Source organism: Micropterus dolomieu, linkage group LG15 (assembly GCF_021292245.1).
Source record: "Micropterus dolomieu isolate WLL.071019.BEF.003 ecotype Adirondacks linkage group LG15, ASM2129224v1, whole genome shotgun sequence".
NCBI classification, from domain to species: domain Eukaryota; kingdom Metazoa; phylum Chordata; class Actinopteri; order Centrarchiformes; family Centrarchidae; genus Micropterus; species Micropterus dolomieu.
Window position 1 is genome coordinate 17,527,737 of NC_060164.1, and position 24,034 is coordinate 17,551,770.

General features: G+C 39.3%; 1 protein-coding gene across 1 annotated transcript; it reads right to left on the minus strand.

Annotated features, from left to right (window-relative positions):
- On the minus strand, positions 1-23,015 carry LOC123984341 (receptor-type tyrosine-protein phosphatase epsilon-like). The gene is made up of 21 exons (XM_046071186.1): positions 22,729-23,015; positions 16,208-16,365; positions 9,797-9,868; positions 8,834-8,930; positions 8,281-8,354; positions 7,704-7,840; positions 7,440-7,530; positions 7,196-7,272; positions 7,080-7,116; positions 6,892-6,989; positions 6,156-6,275; positions 4,893-5,056; positions 3,972-4,107; positions 3,638-3,787; positions 3,060-3,153; positions 2,686-2,762; positions 2,413-2,547; positions 2,053-2,178; positions 1,715-1,866; positions 550-685; positions 1-435 (listed from the first exon to the last, which is right to left on the minus strand). The coding sequence occupies exons 3-21, from the start codon at positions 9,861-9,863 to the stop codon at positions 361-363; spliced, it is 2,043 nt and encodes a 680-aa protein (XP_045927142.1). The 5' UTR covers positions 9,864-9,868; positions 16,208-16,365; positions 22,729-23,015; the 3' UTR covers positions 1-360.
- Positions 23,016-24,034: the final 1,019 nt, after the last annotated feature.

Here is a 24,034-nt window from a genome sequence, read left to right on the forward strand (position 1 = left end):
AATATAGTTTTTGAATATTTCCTCTTAAACACGTTATTGACCCTCACAATGTTTGACTTACGCAACATAAAACTTTAATTAAGACTTACTTTTATTTATTTATTTTTTACATCAAGAACCCAACCAGCCGTTAATGTAAACCACTATAATTTCTATATTTTACATTGGAATACTCGAAAATCAAGCACTCCTGAAAAAGACAGACTCTCGTGGAGCACAGATGTTTTCAATTATATTACAGTATGTTGCAACATTTTTTTCTGTAAGTGCAAAATGTAAAAAGAGGTTGCTTTAGAAAATAACATTCAGGAAAAAAATGCATATGTTATTTGACGGAGATATACAGAACAGTATTTTTCTTTATTTAAAATTGGCGTAGTCTGAGAAGATGTCAACAAAATCCTGAACCACTCTGTAGCAGAAGTCGTACTGCTCCTGGAAGGAAAAGGAAAAGTTTCACTGTGCATATATGTGCAGAAAACCACACAAATGTGAATAAGCTGACAGTTTCTGCACAGCAGGTTTGATATTATCTCATTCTCCACCTACCATAGTCTGAACCATGTGTGGTCTCTTCATGCGTAAACTCTTGACTGTCTGAAAAACATCCAGGAGGCCTTCAGCTTTCACCCTCTCCAGAATGTTACTGAGGGCAATGAAGGTACCGGTCCGACCCGCACCAGCACTGAAACATGAAGGACAAAACTATCAACAACCACATCACATAATGCACACACCGGACGGCCTTCGATAGTGGTGAGATTTGTTGCAGAACTCCAGTTGTGGAAGAACTACAGATATTTTAGAAAAAAAGTCGAACAAGAAATGTGAAATTCTAACTATTCAGACATTCCTCAATGATCATGCTGCAATGAAACTCTTGTAGTCTTAGCAGCACATCCTTTTTCCATTTAAAGGAAAGAAGTTCGCAAGAGAAAAGGTGACCTTTGTGTAATAGTGCTAATAATCATCCTCACTTAAAGAGGGGCTAATCCAAACGCTAACACTAATCAGTTTGGAAGCTCAGTGTTTGACTGAGTCAATGTTTACAATGATGGTGGGATGGAGAGAGAAAGACGGAGGGAGAGACGGGAAGCCAGTGCGAGAGTGATGTGCGATTCGGAAGAGAAGTGTAGAGAGACGTTGGGGATTGCAACGGGTTAGCCCCATTTCCCAGGGGCAGAGAAAAAGCTTTAAAAAGCCCTTCTTAGACAAGTGGTGATGAAGGAATAGAAGAGAGTGATGACACCATTTCCTGTCGTTAGCTCATCTTATCAGATTAATCATAGTGGGAGTCAGAGGAGATTTCACTTTGAGAGGTTTTAATTGACTGTGAATCAGTGGATTGGATCAATCCCACAGGGGCATGCTGCTTTAGAATCACTTCACCTGAAGCTAGGTTCTGATCAAAGCTTTCACAGCTAAGTCTTTATAAGGGATCACATAAGTGGTTTAGGCACAGAACACCAGGTCTACTGAGGCAAAATGTAGAATTTATTGTTGCAGACATTTGCAGGAAAGAAAAATGTATTCGTAAAAATTGAAATTCCTTTAAATATCATTCTAAGAGATTCAGGTGGACAGGTAATAGAAGCACTGTGAAGATTCAAGGGGTTTTGTTATAACCATGAGTAGACAAAGACATTATACCATATATAATTTTCATCTGAAGATGCACATCATGATGCGGAATTGTCAAACTGAAGGTCCTTACCTGCAGTGCACAATTATGGGACGGTTTCCAGACTGCTGCTGCTGCCTCTGCACAGCGGCAATAATGTCAATCATCCCTCTTCCCTCGGCTGGGATTCCGATCTCAGGCCATCCGTGGAAGTGGAAGAGCCGGACATGTTGTGACTGCTTTTCCTGGTGAGATGGAGAGCTTACTCTGTTATTTTCATGTAGCTACAAATTGGTAGATATAATGAAATGTCATGTTAACTTTAAACTGCTTAATCTGTAAAGACAGCACACAGAAATCAGGGAGGAAAATGTGTTAATGGAAAATTCCTATTTGACTGCTTTTAAATGTTATAATAAAACATTACGCACTGGTCTGTAAGTTAGCACCATGTCTTTGAGAGTGAAGGTTTCACACAGCGTGTCTCCAGTTAGCTCCACAGTGTAATCTCCAAATGTTACACTGCCCTCTGATGGCCAATACTGGAAACACTTTTCCTGGTCAGAAAGGTCAGATGGAAATACAATTAGGCTACATTTGACTGATTTATATCCTATTTTCACCTTAAATGCCCAGTGTGCACTGCAAAAACAACATCAACATGATTAAATACATATACAGACTGTCTATAATATATAAATAAGACAATGAAATAACGGTATAAAAAAAGATTGTTTAAATGTGAAACTCCACTCCTCAGCCTGTACTTTTGCAAGAGCACCATACTGTACCTGCTCCCTCTCTTTGAGTTCGGTGAGCATAACGATTGAATGACACCTCCACTCCCACACCATCCTCCAGAAGTCCTCCACTGTGTGAGACAGTGGGCCCTGGGTTGCGATAAAATAGTCCTTCTGCCTGTAGCCCTGGAGGGCAGATCATCCGGTAAACAACACTTTAGAGTGCAGCAAACATAATATTTTGCATTGTTTGTAAAGGAAACAATGAGCTTTATATATACTTCTATGGGAAATCTATACACCAGGTCATGAGGGAGTGCTTACATCAATAAAGGAGGCATTGATGTAGTCAGTGAACTCCTGTCCTCTTTTCACTGAGAGTATTACTCGGTTGAAATCATCTGCAAAAGAAAAAAGGAAAATGAAACTTTCCACAAGTGATTCCTAATAAAAATAAAAGTTTAAAGAGGCTGAAGAGGGGGGGGGGGGATCTAAAACTTTAGCTGTGTTATTAAGGCCAAACCCGCCAGAGCCTATATCAGTTTTCACTATAAAAATGTCATTGATCACACAGACATGAACTGATTAGCCAGATATCTGTATATGGCATCTATAAAATAACCAGCAGTGTGATACTTTGATGTTACTTGGATTATGATGTATTATGAAAGTGTTTGGGGTATCAGAGCAGTCCTTACACGGAATGATCTGAAGCACACGGTTCTTCTTCATGTTGGCAGGAAGGTTCCCAGTTCTCATGTTCTCCTTCATTATGCGAACGTTGGTCAGCTTCTGAAGGGAAGGAACACGGGTGGATTGACGTAGTTAAAAAGTTTGTTTTAATAAGTGCTGGGTGGTACAATACTGATAAACATGGTGATTTTTAAAAGCTGGTGGTGCTCAGACAGACTTTTCTTTTTAAATGCAAAAACTAAAAACATATATAGTAGGCAAAAACATTTCTTATCAGTAGAGAAGAAGATAAGAAGAAGAAGAAGAGGCCATAGGGAATAATTCTGTTCAGTGTGTAGGGAAGAGTGTAGGACTCTGCAGAAAAAAATTTGACATTTTCACCAAGCTACAGTGAATTCTGTGTGGCAGATGGTGGTGCCTTATAAAGTTTTAGTTGATTCAAAGCATTGTTATTTATGTTACTACTGCCAGGAGTGGCACCCTGGGCAAGTTTTCCATGAAAATATAGCGATGCAGGGTGCAGGGTGATGGGGACGATTCATTACTGACTGAAATGTTTAAGAGTGAGCTTCTTTTTTCCTACCCTGAACTCCTCCTCCAGGCCCAGCCTGTCGTGGGGAGCCCTGGTGTTGTGAAGCCTCTGCAGATGGCCCTCCAGAGAACACACATCTAGCTCCGTGTCTCCATACAGATAGTACTCCAACAGAGCCTGGTAGATGAAGGAGTACTGCATCTGAGGAGGAAGACAGAGGAAATCAAGGAGACGAAGAGCTAGGAGTAGTTGCTTTAGTTTGCCAAACTATTTCCCAGTATTTTTCGCATCACAGACATGGTTGTTTTCCGTGTCCTTGCTTGTTTATGCCATGACCAGAGCTGTCAGTCCAAGCTACAACAGGTCGGAGAGGGTCACCACTTACATCTGTCTGGATGAGTTGACAGCGCTGTTCTCGTATTCTGCTCACAAAGCCAAAGACATCCACCCTCTGTTCCATGTGCATCATGTCGATCATGCTGTCAATGACAATGAACGTCCCAGTCCTCCCCACCCCGGCACTGTGGAAACACAAACAAGAGGAAGGCACAAGGTCTTCTCTGTAACAAACAACCAAGGGTAGCTAGGAAACAAAATGTGTCAGATAAGAACTTTATACAATCTTGTCTCTATAAGGTACAAATACAACCACAGCAACAGAAGCGTATCATCGTTTTTCTCTCACAATACAGAATAACGGATATGATATAATGATATAAATGTTTTTGCAATCTTGTTATGTATTGCCATAGTATCCCGGTATTCTTAACACAGACGTCAATTGTAGACAGCCCCAAGCATGTGTAAAAGTGCTTCACCTCTGAAGCCCAAACACACTCCTAACAGATTTACAAGGTTCATTTCAGCAGACGGCACCTCTGGGAGCAGAGAGCTGGGATTCCACAGCAGGGTGTTGAAGCCTCTTCAATGGGTCCCATTCAAGAACAACAGTCCCTCTCCCCGAGCACCTGTTGCAGCAGTTGCTACAATCGTCTGCACATTTCTTTGGTGAGGCTTTACACTGATTGGCGAACGAGCATATGCACACACCATATGTACTGATGCTTTTATTCATCTACAATGAGCTTCACTTTAGTTTTCATCCATTGGGCCTACAATGAAGTTCACCTCTAATATTATTAAACATAACATTATCAAAATCTTATTCCATGAAAACAAGTTTTTGTTTTTTCATATTCATCGTTTGTAATGTGATTTCTCCTCCTTAATAATGAATTGAATCAACTCTTACTCAATTTATGTGCCTGTTCTTAGTTGCTGGCTTCCTTCATGCTACACATTTTACCTGCAGTGCACAACAATGGGTCCAGCATATGATGGATTGACAGCCTTGACCTTCTTGAGGAATTTCAGCATGCCGATGGGTGAGAATGGCACTCCGAAGTCTGGCCAGCTGGTGAAGTGGAGCTGGGTGACCAGCCGGGTAGCTCGGGGACCATCACTGCCCTGCTGTGAAGCACAGATACACAAAGTCTATACTTGGGCATTAATAATTATCACTGTGTAGTGTCAGTCAACTGACTGGATCTTTTGTAGGGAGCTAGTCAACTACAAAATGTTACCTACTGGAAAAACCTACTGTCATTTTGCTATTTGTGACAGAATATAATTATTAAACATGTGTACTGGTTTGCCTCTGCCTCACTCTCATATCTCATGAGTGCCCTCTCAAGGGGACGTCATTTCATTCTCATGAACGCTTGGTTGCTCTGTGTTCAGAGAGCTGAATGTTAAAGCACCCGGTCTGTCAGCTTGTACTGCAGCGCTACAGCACAGTCACAGTTTTCACAGAGTCAGAGAGGATATCTGCACTTCTCTGGCTTCAAATGGAGAGAGAACAAAGTGAATTTTGCAAACTGAAGGCTTCGCAGTGTACTGAGATGGCACCCAACCTTGGCAGTCAAAGACACAAGAAATTAAATTCAGTTACGTGTATGTGTATGAACATCTAAGGATGAGTTTTAAAGAAGAGCACATTTGTACAGTGTTTACTACATGTTAAATACACCTACAGATTAATAAACTTATGTTGTGTTTATTACATTTGTTCAATATTCTTTAATGTGTTTCCATACTAGTTTTCATTTATTTATTATATTTTGTATCCAATTACTGTTACTGAAATGTTCAAATTTCCCCATGGGGAAGATTTTTTTATACACCATCTTAATGCGGCTTTATTTCCTGCTTAATTTTTAATAAGAATCTAGCTATTATGGTTATAGAATAGCAATTAAAAAGTATATTAAGAACAATAGCGAAAAGGTACACTATTATTTTCCGAACATGAGTATGTCTAAATAAAAAGCAACCTTCACCTTAATCTTTTTGTATCTTTTGGATTTGTGTTTCATTGTTCCTACTGCACAATAATATTTTAATTTAGTTTTAATTAATTTGCTGGGAGGTAGGCCAAGCTCTATGCTGTGCCAAAAGATAATGATACATGACTGTAAAAAGTGATTCAATGCTAATAATGAGCTTAAACATTGCATCCCTTATTAACATCATTAATATTCTGAGATGTAAAGCCACATTTTTTACTTACATATTGAACACAAAATTTTCTAATGGTGTAGTCCACCAGTACCGTGAAGTCCTCCATTGCCACCCTGACATTTCCGTACATCCAGCAGCCTTTTTCTGGCCAATACTGAAAACATTTGTCCTGGTAAGAGAATCACAACAAAGAGGTTATTCTTCTTGAAATTGAAGACCTATTTATGTCTATAAAGAACACACAAAAATATTATCATTGTAGCTTGCATATCAAATTGTAGAAAAGTGTATCTGACGTGTGTATTTCACAGTCCAATTCAAAGGCAATCACAGGGACTTTGCGAAACTCTGTCAGTCAATACGAGCTTCACAATGACGTTTCAACTCATTAACTTGATTCTCAGACTAATTATCATGAAGCCTCTTAGGATCTTATCAACAATTATTCCGTCATTGATCCCCAATGCCTCTATTCTGCCCTATCAAACCTGCTGTTGAGCTCTCAATTGATCATCCCTTTGAGGCTAAATTTAATGCGATGCTAAGTAATCTGCTGGGTGACACTCTGTATAGATTCTCAGTTGGGAAAGGGGTCAAATAAATTATGCCCATGACTTTGGGTCATGAGAATACAAAAGCGTCTCCTTAACGGTGCATTGGAGCCATATAGATTATATAAGTTCATTCCATAACACGCCCTACAACACCATAAGACGTACTGTAGCATTACAGGAATGCAGTGGAGAGGGAGAACACTCTCTTAGAGGGTTCGGGCAAAGACAAACCTCCTTCCTTTCCTTCAGATTTGTCAGCATTACTATAGTTGACGTTTTCTGTTCCCAAATCATCCGCCAGAAGTCAGCTACAGTCTCAAGCTTTGGTCCTGAAGCAGAATTAAGAAAAAGATTAAAAAGTGGTGCATGTGGTCATAAACTTACTTCAAATACTAAACCAAGCTAAAAAGTACATTTACCTTGAGCTGCAATGAATTTGCTCTTCTCTTTATAACCCTGTTTTAAAAAAAACAACATAGTACTAATGATAATTGGTCAAAGGCTCAATCATCCGCATTAAAAGCATAAGACTTACATCTATGTAGGATGCATTTATGTAGTCTGAACACAGATGTCCATCAAGATGACTTAACATCACTCTTGAATGATCATCTGTGGAAGAGAGAAGAAAAAAAAACACCAACAGCCTGTAAATAAAGTTGGTTCTTATTTTTCATTTCAGCGTACATCACCTTTCCTTATGATTTAGCAATCAATAAAACTCCACATCTAAAGGTTAAATTAATATTGTCTGCTGCAGAATATAGATCCTCACTCACATGGTAAAATGTTTGGGTATCTGTTTTTCTCTCTGTTGTGCTCTCGGCTCGCCTCCTCAAAGGACCCGTGGTGATAGTAACATGGCAGCGACTATAAAAGAAGAACCCAATCCTCATGAGATAAAAATAAATCCACACAATACACAGCCTACTACTCTAACATTTTATTACTATTTTCTGTACTTGTTCTATGCTTTCAGGACAAACATCTTAGTCAGATACAGACTGTGCTGCATAGCCCACACCACACAAACTCGTGCTTACATTGAACTCTTCTCTGAAGAGCTTCCCGTCGTCTGCAGAGCGTATCCGGTACTCCTCCTCCAGTGAGTCCACAGGGATGGGGAAGTACCTCTTGGATGGGGAGGGAGATCTGGGGAGGAGGACCACTGTCTGCTCTCCTGTGTTTAAAGGAATATATGGCGGTCAGACTGCTAATGTTTCCCAAAAGAGAACATTACAGGCTCTCATAGCACCTGCAAAAACAAGCCTGATGGCCATTAAGATTTCCTACTTTTGTGGGTACATGACAGAAATGATTTCTTGAGTCATAAACATGGTGGTGGTGGTGCTGCTGCTACTGCATGAAACTGTCTTTACTCAGAATTTGGCCTTTCAGTTAATTTATTTATTTTTCACTTGAAGTGAAAGTTTATATGGCTCCCTGCGTGCTAGGAAAGCTAAGAGCCTTCCAAAACCTTTGCAGCTACCTTGGACTTCAGATCGTGAAACTTTCCTAGTCTATAAAGAACATGAATCTGCAATTAAAATAAAAACAAAGTAAAAGGTTGCTTTATATTTTCATGCACTGGTGGTTATATTGAGTGCAGCACAATGGTACCTTGTTCCTCCATGAAGCCATTTGGAATCTTTTTATCCACCGATGTAACTAGAGCTTTCCTGTGGTTTTTGAACCTACAGCAATGACAGAAAGAGAGGTAGAGAAAGCAAAACCGTCAGAGAAGATAAAGGGCAAATATCTGTATTGAAGAAGCAAAAATGAGCTGACCCCGATCTCTAGAGCAGAGCTATTAAGCACATAAGGTAGGCAAACAACAAAACCAATATCAACCATCTGAGAGAGGCAAAGCTGTTCCTCCTCATGTCGTTATCAGGAAGAGGAGATCTGAGCTAGTTGGTCAGTGAATGAGTGTCTGTGGCCTGACCTGACCTAGCTGTTTTTATTTGCTGTCTTACTTGAGGTGCAGCTGTTTACCCATAAGCCGCCGCTCACCGCCTGTTTCCAAACCACCCCCACCCTGATGCCCTGACCCTCATGCTCTCTCACGCTCACACACATGCTAAAAAAGACAGGGAGAGAGGAAAAAAGGCAGAGATTCACTCAAATACAGGCAAATAGTGTAAGTTGTGAATGTGTGTGCTGGTTTATTCACCTCAGACAATAGATTGTCAGCAGGACAACAATGATGAGAAGCAGGGATATGACCAGTGTCGAGGGCAGCACATGGGCACCCTGATGGGTGGGGTTTTCTGGATAGAACACACAGACAGATAAATTAAAAGAACAAAAAAATTTTTTAAAAAGGAGTAGTTTGGGAAATACACATATTTGTTTACATGTCATCTGTCCAAAGCTACAGCCAGCGGGTATTTAGCTTAGCTTCACTAACAGGAGGAAAGAGCTAGCCTGGATCTGTCAATAGGTCAAAAATCTGTCTACCAGCACCTCCTAAGCGCATTAACACATTAACCGCACATTAGACACCAAATTAAAGTGGGGGGTTGCCAAGAAATAGCGTCTTAATTTGCAAACGTTGAAGGTGCTGTTAGGCAGATTTATCACCTTTGACCAGAGCCAGGCTAGCTGTTTCCACGGTTTCTGATCTTTGTACTAAGCTCAGCTTACTATCTCCTGGCAGTAGCTTGTATCAGTCCTTTCATCTAATTCTTTGCAAGACAGCGAATAAGCGTATTTTCCAAAATATTGAACTAAATATTTAAAGCTAAATGTGGTAACTTTTGCTGAATGATGACCACTGTAGCCACAAGTGAGAATTACTGGTTAATGGTATAATGTAGTGTATAAAGCAAGTAGAAAAGAGTCAGAAATTCAGAAAACTGACTCAAGAGTTGCGACATCTGTCTAAAGTTTTCTAACATTAACAACTGTACCATACGGTCGTGGTCATACAAGACCAAGTAAGACTGTGGCAGCAAAATCCCTGAGTATATAAGTGAGGTAAGGCGTGATGTTTTAATGCTAATAAATTCAACTTTTCATTTGTATGCAGAAAATGTATTCATCTTTCATGCACATTTAGTTAACTTAGTCTTGCTTTAACATCTGATGCATACCACATGCAGTATAATTGTTCTTCTGTCATTGCAACAATTACCTGCAGTTTGGTTCTCATGAGATGAATTATTCACAGCAATAGAGATCCCAACCAGAAACAACACCATTGTCACTGTGGATAAAATAAAATTGAAACAACAGTCACTATAAAACAGTAAAAAATTTAACCCTCTTATTCTTAGAAATTCCACTAGAAGGCGCCAAATCAATATGAAACGCATCTGCAGGCTGGTGAAGCGTACAGAGGGCATAAAGGAGAGCTTAGCTTTGATGAGGCTTGAGAGTGATGTCTGTCTCTCTGCTAAGCAGTTAAAGTCCTTATGGGAAATCTGCTTGCAGTCTCCTGTCAGGCGGACTTGAAAGAGCAGCAGCATATCAGATAACCTTATATTCAGACATCAAACCAGCAACAAGGCTTTAGCCCACAGGTGACAGTAACCATATCCCCTGTGGACCCTCTGGATTTGACAATGGATTTGATGTCAACGTAGTATTTGTTAGAAGCCATCTAATTTTGCTGTGCTGTCTTTGATGTGCAGCAGTGTGCAGCCTGGCAAAGTATCCTGAATGGTGACAATAAGACACACATTGTTCCTTGATGTGGTAGTGGTTTTTAAATACAGTAGGTCTAATGGCCATTTCTTTTCATGGGAATAGTAATATTGATAAACAGACTTAGAGTGTTATGTGAAAATTAGCATATGTATATAGGTTACACTATTGGCTTTATAAAAAAAAGACCAGATGGTGTTGTTTGCCTTTTACTGCAGCTTCTCCCTTTTTCACACTCCATCACTTTGTCTCGCTCTTTCCCTCCCTCTACAGTGAACCACCATTTTATTATGAAGCACATTCTCACTCTTCCCTTTTACTGCTGGAAGCTATTAGTGATTTATTTGGGGCAGAGCTGCGCAAGTGTCTTTTCCAAAAGGAAAAGGGATATGTCAAGTTCCTCACAGCTACACAAGAATTAAATAGATTCTGACACATTATCCTTGTGTCTTATTATCTCCAAAATGTAGCAGCCAATTTCTCCAAACTCACACATCCATTTCCTCTTTTCTCCCCGTCCTCCAAATATGAGGGTAAGAAATCACAGAATAAATTGGGCAAACGGGGCAAATCGGCCTAAATGGCTTTGATGGAATAAATGAGAGAAGCAATAAATGAGTGTCCTAATTTATCCTCTGTTCCAGGTCCCCTTCTCATTATAGAGGCCACAAGACTGGATGGAATAATTCATTGTGTCAATTTAGTTCTTGTAGAAATGGGGCATCTAGGGGCCTAATTTTTGATCTTTGAGAGGATTTCTTACATATAACACTAACACTATACTTATAAAGTATTATTGGACAACAAATTACGGGCTCTGTGTTTTACACAATATACAGTCTCTCTCTGCAGTAATACACAGTACAACACTGAGGTTGTTAACATGCATGCACGCATACATTTGCAAACTCAAAGGGTTATAATCAAGGTGGCACCTGCTGAACAAAACTCCTTTTATTGACCGGTCTGATATCTACTTTTCACGGTAATAATCGTTGGACAAACATCAAATTCCCCCTAACACCCATGTAATGTCCCCAAATCATAACTGTGTGCAAAACACGGAACACACACACACACACACACACACACACACACACACACTGCCTTTTCTCATTTCACATGTGCATGCCTGCACATACGTCCCGGAGCCAAAGGCTATGTGTTGCATATGTGCCGCACTCTGTTGGAGATGCCAATTCTCTCCCCAGTGTTAACAAGCTGACAGTGTCGGCACCTGTTCCCCACTCTACACCCACTGGGTAAGTCACATTCACTCACACAGACCCATCCTACAGCTCTATGCTGCAAGGCATGCTGTGCGTATGGGTCGCTGCACAGGCCACTGCATATCCGTCATCCCCTGGCAGCTACAGTATATACAGTATACAGCCAGGAAACTAAGGAGCAGAAATGAAATGTAAAAATGTGTCAAATGCACTCTTTAGGTGAATCGATTACATGAAAAAAAGATAACTCAGATCTTGAATGTTTTCTTGTATCACTGAAGAGAATAAGAAGAAGTGCTAAAAAGAAATATCTAATTTTGTCCTACACAGTGTATACTGCAGTGTGGCCGTCTGACCAACAGAGGGAACTGATTACACAACTTAAGAGTATGCTAATAAAAATTTATTGACATGTGACAAATGAATATTACTATCATAAATGAATCAAAATCAAAAGTAAAGCAGCAATCCCTCACATTTAGGAAGATTAAACCAGCAATGTTTCACATTTTTGCTTTAAGAAAATAACTAAAACAATTAATTGATTATCAAAATATTTGTCGATTAATTTTCTTGCCTGATGGAGATCGTAGCAAAATCTGGTTGGTTTAACTCAAGAGTGGACACCCATAGTGAGGTGATTAGAGAAGCGAGGAAGACAGACAATGAGAGACAGTGAGAGTGAGAGTGAGAGTGAGAGTGAGTGAGTGAGAGACAGAGAGCGAGAGAGTTGTGAATAAATTAATTGTAAAGAGTTTTCCTGGTGGAACTTCCACTGAGCTTCATTAGACATTTTTTGCATGAGAGAACAGGACACTGTACTGCAACTAGTACAGTGTGGTCAACTTTATAACTTTTTAGTTTGTTTACTGTACAATATGGAGCGTGAACGCAATTATTTTAAGTCTCTTTATATGAATGTGTCCGCCAAATGAGTATAATATCTATATATTTTGAAATTATAAACTACATAGTTCACTTCTTTTTCAGAACAAAGGTAATAAAAATTTTGTGTTGCTTTATATCTTCAGTTCAGCCTTAGATGGCTTAAAGTTGTTACAGTTTGTTTTAACTAAAAAAATCGTAGCAAATCTGACAAAACTATTGTCTCTCATTAAAATGTTGATTTGTTATTTTTTTGGTCGTACATTTCATTTTTTGAAAAATCTACATTGACCTTCATAAAATTTGTCATGACTCATTATGACACGTTATACATTATGGTTCATGTCACTTACTATACACTATACTATATTTATATGTCTTAATTAGCATATCGTCTGACCCTAATATAAAAATTATTTGCTAGAGAGACCCATTTTAAACATGAATAAAAATACAGAAACATGTGTTGGTATAATTGGCATTGCCATTGCCCCCAGCTATTGCATCATTCTTTCCAGACCCAGTCTGTTTAATGAAAAACGTGATGACTCCAACCTCCAGCATCTGCTTGACATAAATGTTCCCAGGGAATTAAATCAAAAAGCATCACTTGAGTTGGGAGTGCAAAATCAAACTATCCCATCCATGCATGCTAACATTCAGAATGTATCACATGATGGTTGAATCTTGAGGGTAATGTTAATATTTATTTAATATGTATTATTCAACAATTATCTGTTTTGCTCTTGTGCGTGTAAATAGAGACAAGATGAAATTCAAAAATATGATATATACTGTACTCTCAACCCTGAAATGAATCTGTTCTGCATGACTTTAACGTCTCCCTCGCTCTCACGCAAAAACCTGAAAACGAGACTTGAAGAAAATAGACATCAGAAATAGAAACACCAACCACAGAAATTGTTCTCTTTTCCTCGTGCCAGACCTGCAGCCAGTTCACTCGTCTTTATCATTAATTCAAACCAAACTGTGCAGGGGAAGGTGATGTATTATCCATATTCCAGCCAGACATAAAAAGGTGACTAACCCAGGTGAGAGGTGTTCCTTGTGCTGTTCTGAAAATTACTGTTCTTACAGATTCAACCTCACAGATGTGACCAGAAGACTGACATTCCTTTGCGATAACCGAAAAAACAGATGTAGATATGTATTCTGTCATAAACACATTCAACCTTAACTCAGTGCTATTTAGTACAATTTCTTAAGAGATTAAGCACTGAATTTGGAAAAAGCATACTGAAACCTTTATTGTAGACAATGGACAAAGACACTGGTGGTCTGAAGATGCAAGAAGCTTCAGGAGAACTCACACTTTACGGTCTTATTTGAAGCACATCATGTAAGGTTAGGATTAATTAATTGTACTACTCATACAGAGTCCCTTCTTCTGTGTGTCTAGCCTGCCACCGCATTTCCGCTTTATGTCCTTTTAGTATATGTGTGGTCACAGTGCACTGGTTTTATACACCATAATAAATTGCAGCCCTGTATTTGTGGGCAATCTATTTCAGCTTCACAGCCAGGGACCTCAACAGCTGGCTCAGCAATGCCTCTCTTCATGTTGTTCCAAAAAGCATATGGACAAAACATGGAAAACGCAATAATGAAATGTTTACACCTTTTCAAAGGCGCTGCAATGAGGTGCCAGTGGGACCCAGCCGGCAATTATTATGGTGATTTTTATAGGTAGTCTTCAAATCTTTACATTAGAGTTTGTTGGGGGGTTTTTTCAAAAAAGTGAACACACTGCCAACCACTCATGTTTTACATGAGCACTTGGTGCTATTTAAATGGCACCCACACTAACCCATTCTGTTGCTTTTATGCTATACATGTATGTGCTCTGTTGATGTGTCATTTAATTTAAAAATCTAACTCAATCCTAAATCCCTACCTGCTAAAAAATTTTTTTTACGTTCATAGTATATTCATTATCTACACCTGCTGATCCTGCTTAGGGTTATGGGTGCCTGTATGCACTGAACATGAGTGTGGGTGTACACTGGACAGTTCTCTAATCTATCAATATGGGTTTCATATTGTAAAGTTATGAGTTAATGAAGGGTCTATATAAAACCACATCTAGCCATAAACAAAGCAAACAGTTGATTGTTATGTCATTTATCTCTATTAATGAATGCTGTTTGACACGGATGTGGGTCAAATTATTTTCTGTACGCTTCCATTTACTACACAAATTAATGTGATGCTAAGCACAGTGCAATAAAACAAGACTAAGAGGCTACAGCCACCGCTGAGGCTACACTTAGGCACAGCAGTGATTTGAGATAAAAGCTTACGTCAGCATGCTAACATGCTCACAATGGCGATGTTAAGCAGGTTTACCGTGTTCCCCATTAATTTAGCATCTGAGCATGCTAACATCTGCTAATTAGCACTAAGCACATCTGGGGCTGATAGGAATGTCATTAATTTTGCAGGTATTTGGTCCAAAGTACTTGACAAATTAATAATGACGGAGCTAGATAAAAAAAAAAATCAGGGGATCACTAGAGTTGTTACATTTCATCCTGAGGAAATCCATCCAATAACTGAGATGGTGCTAGAGACAAATTCAGCAGATTCGTCCTCTGGGGACCTTGAGCATATGACCAAATTTCAAAGCAATCCATCCAATAGTTTTTAATTTTGGTGGTAGACCAACCTACTGACAGACAGACTTACATTGCCATCCTTTACTAACACCTTACCAAATGTTGCACCATTGCCATCACCATACCGCAATCCTACATTACATGTTCATTGATTGAATGTTCACCACAGTAGATAATGGGATATGCAACAGCATCTCTTACCTGACACTGAAATAACCATTGATGTTTGCAAGATAATGCTTATTGAACAATATTTTCAAATCTGGAACAATAGGAGCAACATTGCTCATTTCTAAACATTGCTGAGACGTAAAGAATAGGATAGTAATCTGATTTATAACAAAGCTAAATAATGTTGGGGTACTGGGGTATCTCAAACAATAACAAAATATATCAAATTGATAGTTGTATCCAATCTTGTCTCAGTTTCTTCAAAGATCAATATAGCCTCAAAGACAGATCCACATTTTGTGCTTGGCACAGAATAGACGGCATGTCTTGTACACACAAAAAGATAAAATGTTTTTTTCTTGTTTCCAGAGAGAGGAGGAACAAAGGCAGTGCAAAAAAAGAGAAGAAGAATACCAGAAACAGCCACCACTTCCATTGTCAAGTGCCAAGGAAAAGGATGGAATGAGAGCACAAACACATGTCAGTAAAGTGTGGCAGCAGAGAGGAGAGGAAAGATGAGAGAGAGGAGATGAGAAGAGAAGAGAGGGGAGGGGAGAGGAGTGGAGCTGGTGGAGATACATGTCTAAATTCTGCTATATTTTCAAATGCAGTTTGCAAACTGTATTTCACATATGAGAGACACTTTGCAACAAGGCTGTCTTTCAAAATACACCTATCATACACTTTACAAAACATCACATTGCAACACTTCCTACCAAAAAGACATAACACTGGTTATGCTACTGTATCTTTATCTCATCTTCTCAATCCTGTTTACATGTCTCCGATCACTGTCTGCTGCATAGTACAAGTCAAAAGAATCCCTCTGGATAAATTATTTGAAATCCTATCAGTCTAATATAGAAAGTAGATACTGTAATTATTACTGGACTCCTTCCCATTAATGGATTGAATTTAAAGTGATTTCCCCAACATAACTGACTGGTCTGTGATCAGAGGTATGAATAAAAGACTTACACGTCCAAGCAAAGCCAGTGTGATCTGGTATCAGCTGACCCTTCAGTCCATAGCAGCCATGTGGTCCCAGTTCCTTTCCTGGATGAACTTATCGGGGTTTTCTACCCTCAGTCTTTTTCCTACTCACATCCTCTCTGGGACATCGATAACCTGGAAAGCTGTAAAATTAAGAAAAAGACAATAGTTAAAATGTATAAAAGTTCAATAAAACCCAAAAGCTATTCTACACATTATATTATTAAGCAGTACCAGAGACAGATTTTCTGTGACTCACTGAGGCTGACTCAAAGAAAGAAATACCCCTGAAGTGCATGAATAAACAACAAAAGAGAACTGGAATGAGTGGGAGTTTGCATCTGTGCACAGTATGTCTGAGAGAATGACGATGCACTTAATTTAATCAGATGGGTGAGCGTGTGTGAATGTGCAACCATTTGTACTGTACATGCCCAATGTTTGTGTGCGGTTTAGTGCTCTCCTCTGCAACAACCTCTTTTGCAACTTACAGAACCCACAGTTACAATACAAACAAATGGACAAGCTGTTTATCTCCAACCGTGCAAAACTAATTCTCCCTAAATTAGTCTTCCCGAACAGTGTTTGTGGTACACATGAGGAGTTTTCCCACATTTTCCATTTGTTTCCAACAATATAATTGAAAGAATCACCTTCAAATGTAAAACAGTATTCGTAGAATGGCGTTACACCACATGAAATATGTTGGAATTAATTCTTCCCTATTTACACAAAGACTTTATTGTGAAGTTATTCTATCACCTTGCTTGAGTGTGAGACAGAAAGCATGCCCCTTTTGCCCCTCACTCCTACGCTCCCAGAGCCCCACTGCCCACAGGTGTGAGACACAAAGCTATATTGTTAACACTTGGCTGCTGTGACGCAGCTGAGCAGAGAAGAGGTGCATTAGTCACTAGACCCAGCTGAACTAGCCCACTCAGGCAAAGGAAAATGAATGAACAAGGTATGGAAAACACCTCTTTTCCCCCCGTACTGTAGAAGCTGTGCTCAAGTTTTCCAAATGTTGCAAAGTGTTTGGAATTTGAATATAAACATTTTTGCCATTAAAAGCACCCCCTTTAACTTGAGAAATGTAAACCTGGTCATAAGGCTTTAAAAATGCACTCTAATGGTTTAGTGTTGCACTTCCATAAAGTTGGGGGAGAGGTTATAATTTTTCTCCATTGTTAGAAACAAATGCCAGTTTTTGAAAATAGGTGACAGACACACCATAATAGTCCACGGGACAGACAGGATTTCACTCAAAGTGGAAAACTCTAGTTAACATTCTGAAAAACATGTATGTGTCAGCTTTGTCACTGTAGTCAGGTCATCAATTTACCCACCTACCACAATTTATTTGACTTAACACTGGTACATATCCTTCTTTTTTTTTTTTTAATGGACTTTTATTCATGTTTAATTAAACTATGTTCAGAATAATTTTAAAGGGTACATTCATAGCTTTCATTAAAGTACAGTTGTCAGCCTGTCTGACCAATAACAAAGCAGAATTGAGCTATTCAAAGTCTCAATGACAGACTATTTCCCCACATTTATTCTCCAAATTATGATGTTTTAGCACTGTGACAACTAAGAACATCACACGCACAAAATTCAAAGATCTTAATAATCACTTGACTGCAAGGATTCAAGAAATATATAATTTACCCATACTTACATACACTTGTGTGGGGTGATTTTGGTCCTTAAATTAGAAGAATGTGTTGAAAAGCTCCACTTTCTATTTTATAGGCTTTGCCTTCAAATGGCCAGTTCAATCCTGCAGGCATCATAAGCAAAATTAAAACTTAACATTACATGTTTTAGCTACGTTTACTGCTCCATAGCTTGTCTGTGATTTACATCACATCATAGATTGAATCCACATTGCACCTAGTATACAAAACAGAAAGGCTCATCTAGATTGCAGCACAGGCCAAGTTATCCTAACTTTACTCCCCAACCATACAACTACCACAACTCAATGGCATATTTTATAGAAAGTCCCTGCCTGGTTAACTCCACACCCAAGCAAAGATTTTTCAAGTGACGTAATTTCAGTTATTTTCTCAGACTTGAGAGAGCTCCTCCTAAACCAAAGATGATATCAAACTGTTTTCACAGGCTGTGTAGCATGACTCTCTGCATTAATAAGTTGACATTGACATGTAAAATGGATGAAGTATTCCATTATGGTAACATGTCTTGTACATGGCAACGTGTGGTTCCAATTTCTCTGAAAAACAGAAAAGTGACTCTCCAGTGCACTTATTCTGTATGTGCAACTGATTGTTGTGTACCGCTGATACAAGAAGGTCAAGCTTAAAACATATTCTAAGAAAAAACTGTCACTATATAGCTCATGTGAGCTATGACCTGGCCCACAAACATTAATTTCGTTACTGAATCTGTCAATCAAAGGTGACTCACTAGGCATCAGTAACCATGCAGAAATAGCACTGTTCTCTGGATCTGAGCACATTTCAGCTCCAAAGAGGAACTTTCTGCTAGCTGTTATACTGTGAGTTTAAGAAAGGTTTATCTACCAACAAAGATAAGATATAGATAAAATAGGTAACGTCTTACACTGAAGTAATAATACACTTCGAAGAACTAGGCTAGGCATTTTGAAATGGTAATATATTTTGTTAATGTTAAAAAGCCTGATCTAAATGTTAATAGGTATAAAAAAAAAAAGTATAAAATATTAAAAATAATATAAGTTATTTACATGATATTTCACTAGTCTATCAGTCTTTTGGGAGATTTTTATGAAACCGTCTTCATCTTTTCACACACAGTATTGTTCCCCTTTCATCTCTGCACATTCAGTCCAAAGAAGCAAAGGAGACATGCTCAAGGCATACAATTACTGCAGGCACAAGCACTTCCTTTCTGTGCCACTCTGGCCATTGACTAAGAGGGGAAACATGCAAGCCATTAAAGTTTTATAGGAGTGCAGTCATCACCCAGCACTCTGTGGTTCAATCATTAATTCATACCCAAACAGACAACATTGAGTACTGTAGCTAAGCATGGCTGTGAAGTGAAGCTATTTCTTGAAATTACACAGTTGAGAATTAAATGTAACTTTTGTTGTGTTTCTTCAACACTCAGACCTTTTTTTTTAAAAATGGAATCATGATTTGCATGGTCAAAATATTTTACATTTGTGCCCATATCTGTGCTATTCCCATTCCCAATTAATGAATCTAAAGCTACCTATTCATGCTGCCTTCCTGACACATAAATCCAATATTGATGGCTTCTACCCCAGAGCTGCACGTGATTTCCTTAGATGATGAATCTACGGTATCATATATAATGGGGAAAACTACTTTAGAGAGCACAGATGCGTGCAGGAACCTTCATTTTTGGTGCTCTATGTAGAGAGCACGCTGAGACACCATTTTGTCAGTCTGATTGGAAAATGTGATTTTACACATGCAAGTTCAGACTATAGTGAGTGTCTGTATGTTTGCTAATTCGATTCAATCTGCAAGGTTGCCTTGCTGAGAAAACATGGTGTTGTTGTGTGTTGAGAGCTCTTGTTGTATGTGTAAATATCTGCCACTTTGAGGTTTCATACAACTTCCTACTCAGTGAATCCCGAACCCTAACAGACTGGTCCACTGAGCATGTCAGAGCCTGAGCCTCAAACACCCATGCTTTGAAATAAGTGGCTATTGCCGAGGGAAATAGCAGGGGAAAAATATTTTTATGCCTCCATCAGAGTGTGAGCAGGGTAATCTCCAGCCTCAACTTTGAGGACTCTGAAATAGACACTTCTGGGGCACAGTAGAGGTGAAACCATGGACAAGAGATAATAATCATTGCAATTACAGCTTCACCACTCATTTTACTGTCACTCAAACAAGGGTGACTAGTTTGTCCTTTTTACGAGAATCCGGTAAGTGGGTTAAAAATGTAGGAACTGTGAATCAAGCAAACAGTGCTACAGCAGTCCAATCATGACTGTTACATACTTAAAAATGTAATATTATTAACAATTTTGTGGCTTCGGCCATGTTCAGCTTTGGTTTGCTGTGACTGCATTCTCTGAGTCCTTCACCACAAGTGTTTACTGAAACAGCTCTTTGTGTTTAAGTGCAGTAGCTCTCATTAAAATGAATAGTCAATTTCTTCCCTCTTTATCAGACAGAGTGCAATACGAGCACTTCCTCTTCTCACAGCAAGTTAGACCACAAGTGATGGTTTACTTATGAAACACTGACCTAGCACGGCAAGCAGCTTAACTCCAAGTAGTTGCTGAATATTTATGAAATATGATAAACAAGAGGCAGACTTCAGTTGGAGGTTAAATGCAAGCAAGAAACTGTTTTAACTGGGTTGTGATGGTGCAGAGTACGTTTTTTAAATGTATGGCTGTGGTGTATGAGGATTATGAAAGAGCAGAGCATCCCTGGCCTGCATTCAGTTGCATATATAAGGAATACAGTCATTTTCATTCAGCACACTTAATCATCATCATAATCAAGACGCAGATGCAGAGACAGTCAGAGTGCAGTCCAATCAAGAATAGTTGCAGTTTCATGAGGTTATGAGGTCTCTCTCATTTGGTTGTTTCACTAAACAACTCACACTGGTCAGTGCACATATGCAGACCGCCAAACCTCTTATTTCAAGGACAATCATGGTGACAGACCACAGACAAAGAAGGCAACAGTGACAAAAGTCAGACAAACATGATCAGCAAATGGTGAATAGTAATTACCCAGGAACCTAATGAGAAATATGGCTAAAAGAACATGATTAGCCCACACGACTTACTGTCGCAGCCACGACAAGAGCGTAATCAAGACAACAAAGTTTCAATTTGGATAAAAGATTTGCTTTCCCACATTGTACGAATCCTCTCTCAGGTTGAATATTTCTTAATGAAGCATAAACTCTCCAGAAAAAAACTTCATCTGTGAAAAAAATCTATAATACATGAAGTGCGCGCAAAACTGATTGTGAACAGGGAGAGGTGTCCCAAAACCTCTCCAGGGCTCTCCAGTGACTGCTTGTTTTGAAATAAGACTTATACAACTTACACACTACATTATACATGCATATATATGGAGCTATGTTCCACCTCCACACTCTCATGCCCAGGTGTTCAACACTAATCTCATACCTGATGACACCAGTGAAGCCCTGAATTAGGTTTTATGACAGTCATCTGATAAAGCCCCTATGGCAACCTCTGAATTATCCTTCCAACAGATAGACATAATTTTAAGCAAAAGAAGTGGATCACCCATCCATGCTCACTATTAATAGCAAATGCTCACATCTAAGCTAAACCAGTTTAAAACAGGCCAGTTTGGTTGCATTTAACATACATAGCATAGCATCATTCTCACCTTTGGATACTGAAAAGTCATTATCAGGAAATTAGTCTTTGTGTTGGCATGTGTCTAAATATAGCTCGTGTATTCCCAGGGTGAAAAAGATGTGGGTTAAGTAGCCTAATATTCAGACCACATTCTGAGGTAATTCTAAATTTAACATCAGCTTTTATTAGGCCGCTTAATCAAGCAGGGAACTCAAAGCTAAATGATTGTGAATGAGGTTATGGTGAATGAGGGACATTCATAATTTCCATCCTTTTCCCATACTGCAAAAATAAGTATCATCTCATTGTCGCATCATTATCATACCAAGATGAGAGGCTGTACTAATCGATTGCAGCTATGAAAATGAAAGTGCTTTACATCCTGTCTATTGCTTTTGTGTTCCTATATGGGTCAGTATTTGTCATGTGTATACAAACATGGGGAAATGTGTTGAAGGCATGTGTGTTTGAGGATGTTTAGCCTATTCTATTTTGAAACCAAAAGCTAGATCTGAATATGGCCTTGCATCAAAATAAAATGACACATCGTTACTCTCTCAGGTGATATCAGAAAACAGCCCATATTAAGCTACAGCATCCAGTGTGATGGTTGAGTATGCGGCGTACAGGCCTGCGAACTAGCCCACATGTAGCCTACCCTTGCGTTTTCTGTCTAGATGCTGCATACCCAATTTGCCCCTTCGCCATAAAATCTGAACGGAATATTAATATGAAATCATTATTTTCTCTGACCACTCTTACAATTAATGCAAAAACAAGTACTGTCAGAAGAAAAGAGAAATCACAAGGGGCATCCTGGTGGTCGCAGGGCGTATGGATTTGCTCCACTAACCCATATTTAGTGTAGCCCATGTTGCCTATGTTGAGGAATGGCAGCGTAGACTGAATAGAAAAATGCAAAACCCACGATCTGCATTCGTTTCCCTCTCCCTAGATATTTGTGGTTGCAAAAACATTTTATGCTTTTAGCGAAACGCAGTCTGGTCGAATTGTATGAGAGATGGCATGGAGCGTAGTGCATTAAAGCTACACTGAGTGCCTGGGTAAATAACCGACAGAAAACAGTCGGTGTTTACGCATAAACACGCAGATGGAGAGGCAGCACGGCTGATTTTCGGTGCTGGTTTTTTTGGCATCTTACCGTGGTACTCTGCGGTGACCTCGCCTCACACGGCGCAGCGGGTTGATGATGTCGGCTTGTCACTTTCCTGCACGGACCCGACGTCTAGATGGCTTTGCTGTTATGTCCTTTGGAGAATAACGCAAAACCCACGAAGTTGTCGAATCATCTGACCGCAGCCGAAGAATTATGCTCCCCTGATGATCATGTTTCCTGCAGATCTCTGAGGATGCGCTTCCCCGTGCCTGCCTGCCTGAGCTTAGCCGTGTTATGGCAGCCAGACTGGAGACTGGAGACCCTCCCCCGGGCGCAAAGCAGTGTATCAGGTGGACACTCAGCATCCCTCACATTCCTGCATCACTGGACGTTAAAGGGCAGGCCTGTGCATAAAAGGCTCAGTTTGTTCTTGTTTTTTCTCCCCCATGACAGTTTTTCACGGTTGACATTTTAGCATGTGACGTTCAGTATATTAAGAAAGGCGATGATGTAGGCTAACCCTGTGGTGTTGCTTTGGAGGTTTACATTAGGAGTTCACATCGACCTTATAAAACTTTTGTTTTTCCATGTCACACGATGTTGCAAACATGCATATCCGCTGTTTTTTGACAAACAACATTTTTCAATTAGTCTTAGTCGGCTGGGAGATCCGTAGTAGGTCGATTATTTAAATTAATTATTTTTGTAAGATACACGAGGCAGTTCAAAGTACTTTAGGTAAGTACATCACAAAGTCAACCTTTGCAGTAAAGTAAGAAAAGCTGGCCAAAGGTTTTACTACTTTTAGACCATACAGTAAATGTAAGTAGAGCCACCTGCTGGAAATCATGAACCTGTCATGCTGCCTTCATGTGCTCACAGGAAGTTGTAAATAGGATGAGCAAGCAGTAAAATAATGTTGTCATTCTTATGTTGACAATTAAAGGAAACGATGTAAAATGTAATATTAGCCCTAGTTGCAAGTCTGTCATTGTTGGAAGGCATACAAAATATTTATATTATGTTTTTGCTTTGTTAAACTATTTAAAAAATGTTTTATTAAATTACATGCATCATACACAATTTGCATGCATGTCTGCATTCTGCTACTGAATCACAGCTAATGTGTAGATCACATCAGTGTTACCATGAAATACTTGTGCACAGCAAGTGGCATTTGCAATGGGTGACTCATGAGTCAGAAATATGAGCTCCCAAGGAACACTCGAGGGCAGTTGTGTTAAAGCTCCTTTGTTCCCAGGTTGTGCAGCACATTTTAAGTCTGCAGAAGCTGGTGAATATCACAAGGAATACATTTGTTGGCATTGTGTATCACAGTAACTAAATGTGG

Excerpts from the sequence above, each read along its gene's own strand:
- LOC123984341 (XM_046071186.1), bottom strand. The coding sequence starts at position 9,863 with ATGGTGTTGTTTCTGGTTGGGATCTCTATTGCTGTGAATAATTCATCT. Across the intron at positions 7,531-7,703 it reads TCTTCAGAGAAGAGTTCAAT|TCGCTGCCATGTTACTATCA; the intron begins GTAAGCACGAGT and ends CTTCTTTTATAG. Across the intron at positions 6,990-7,079 it reads CAAATTCATTGCAGCTCAAG|GACCAAAGCTTGAGACTGTA; the intron begins GTAAATGTACTT and ends ATTCTGCTTCAG.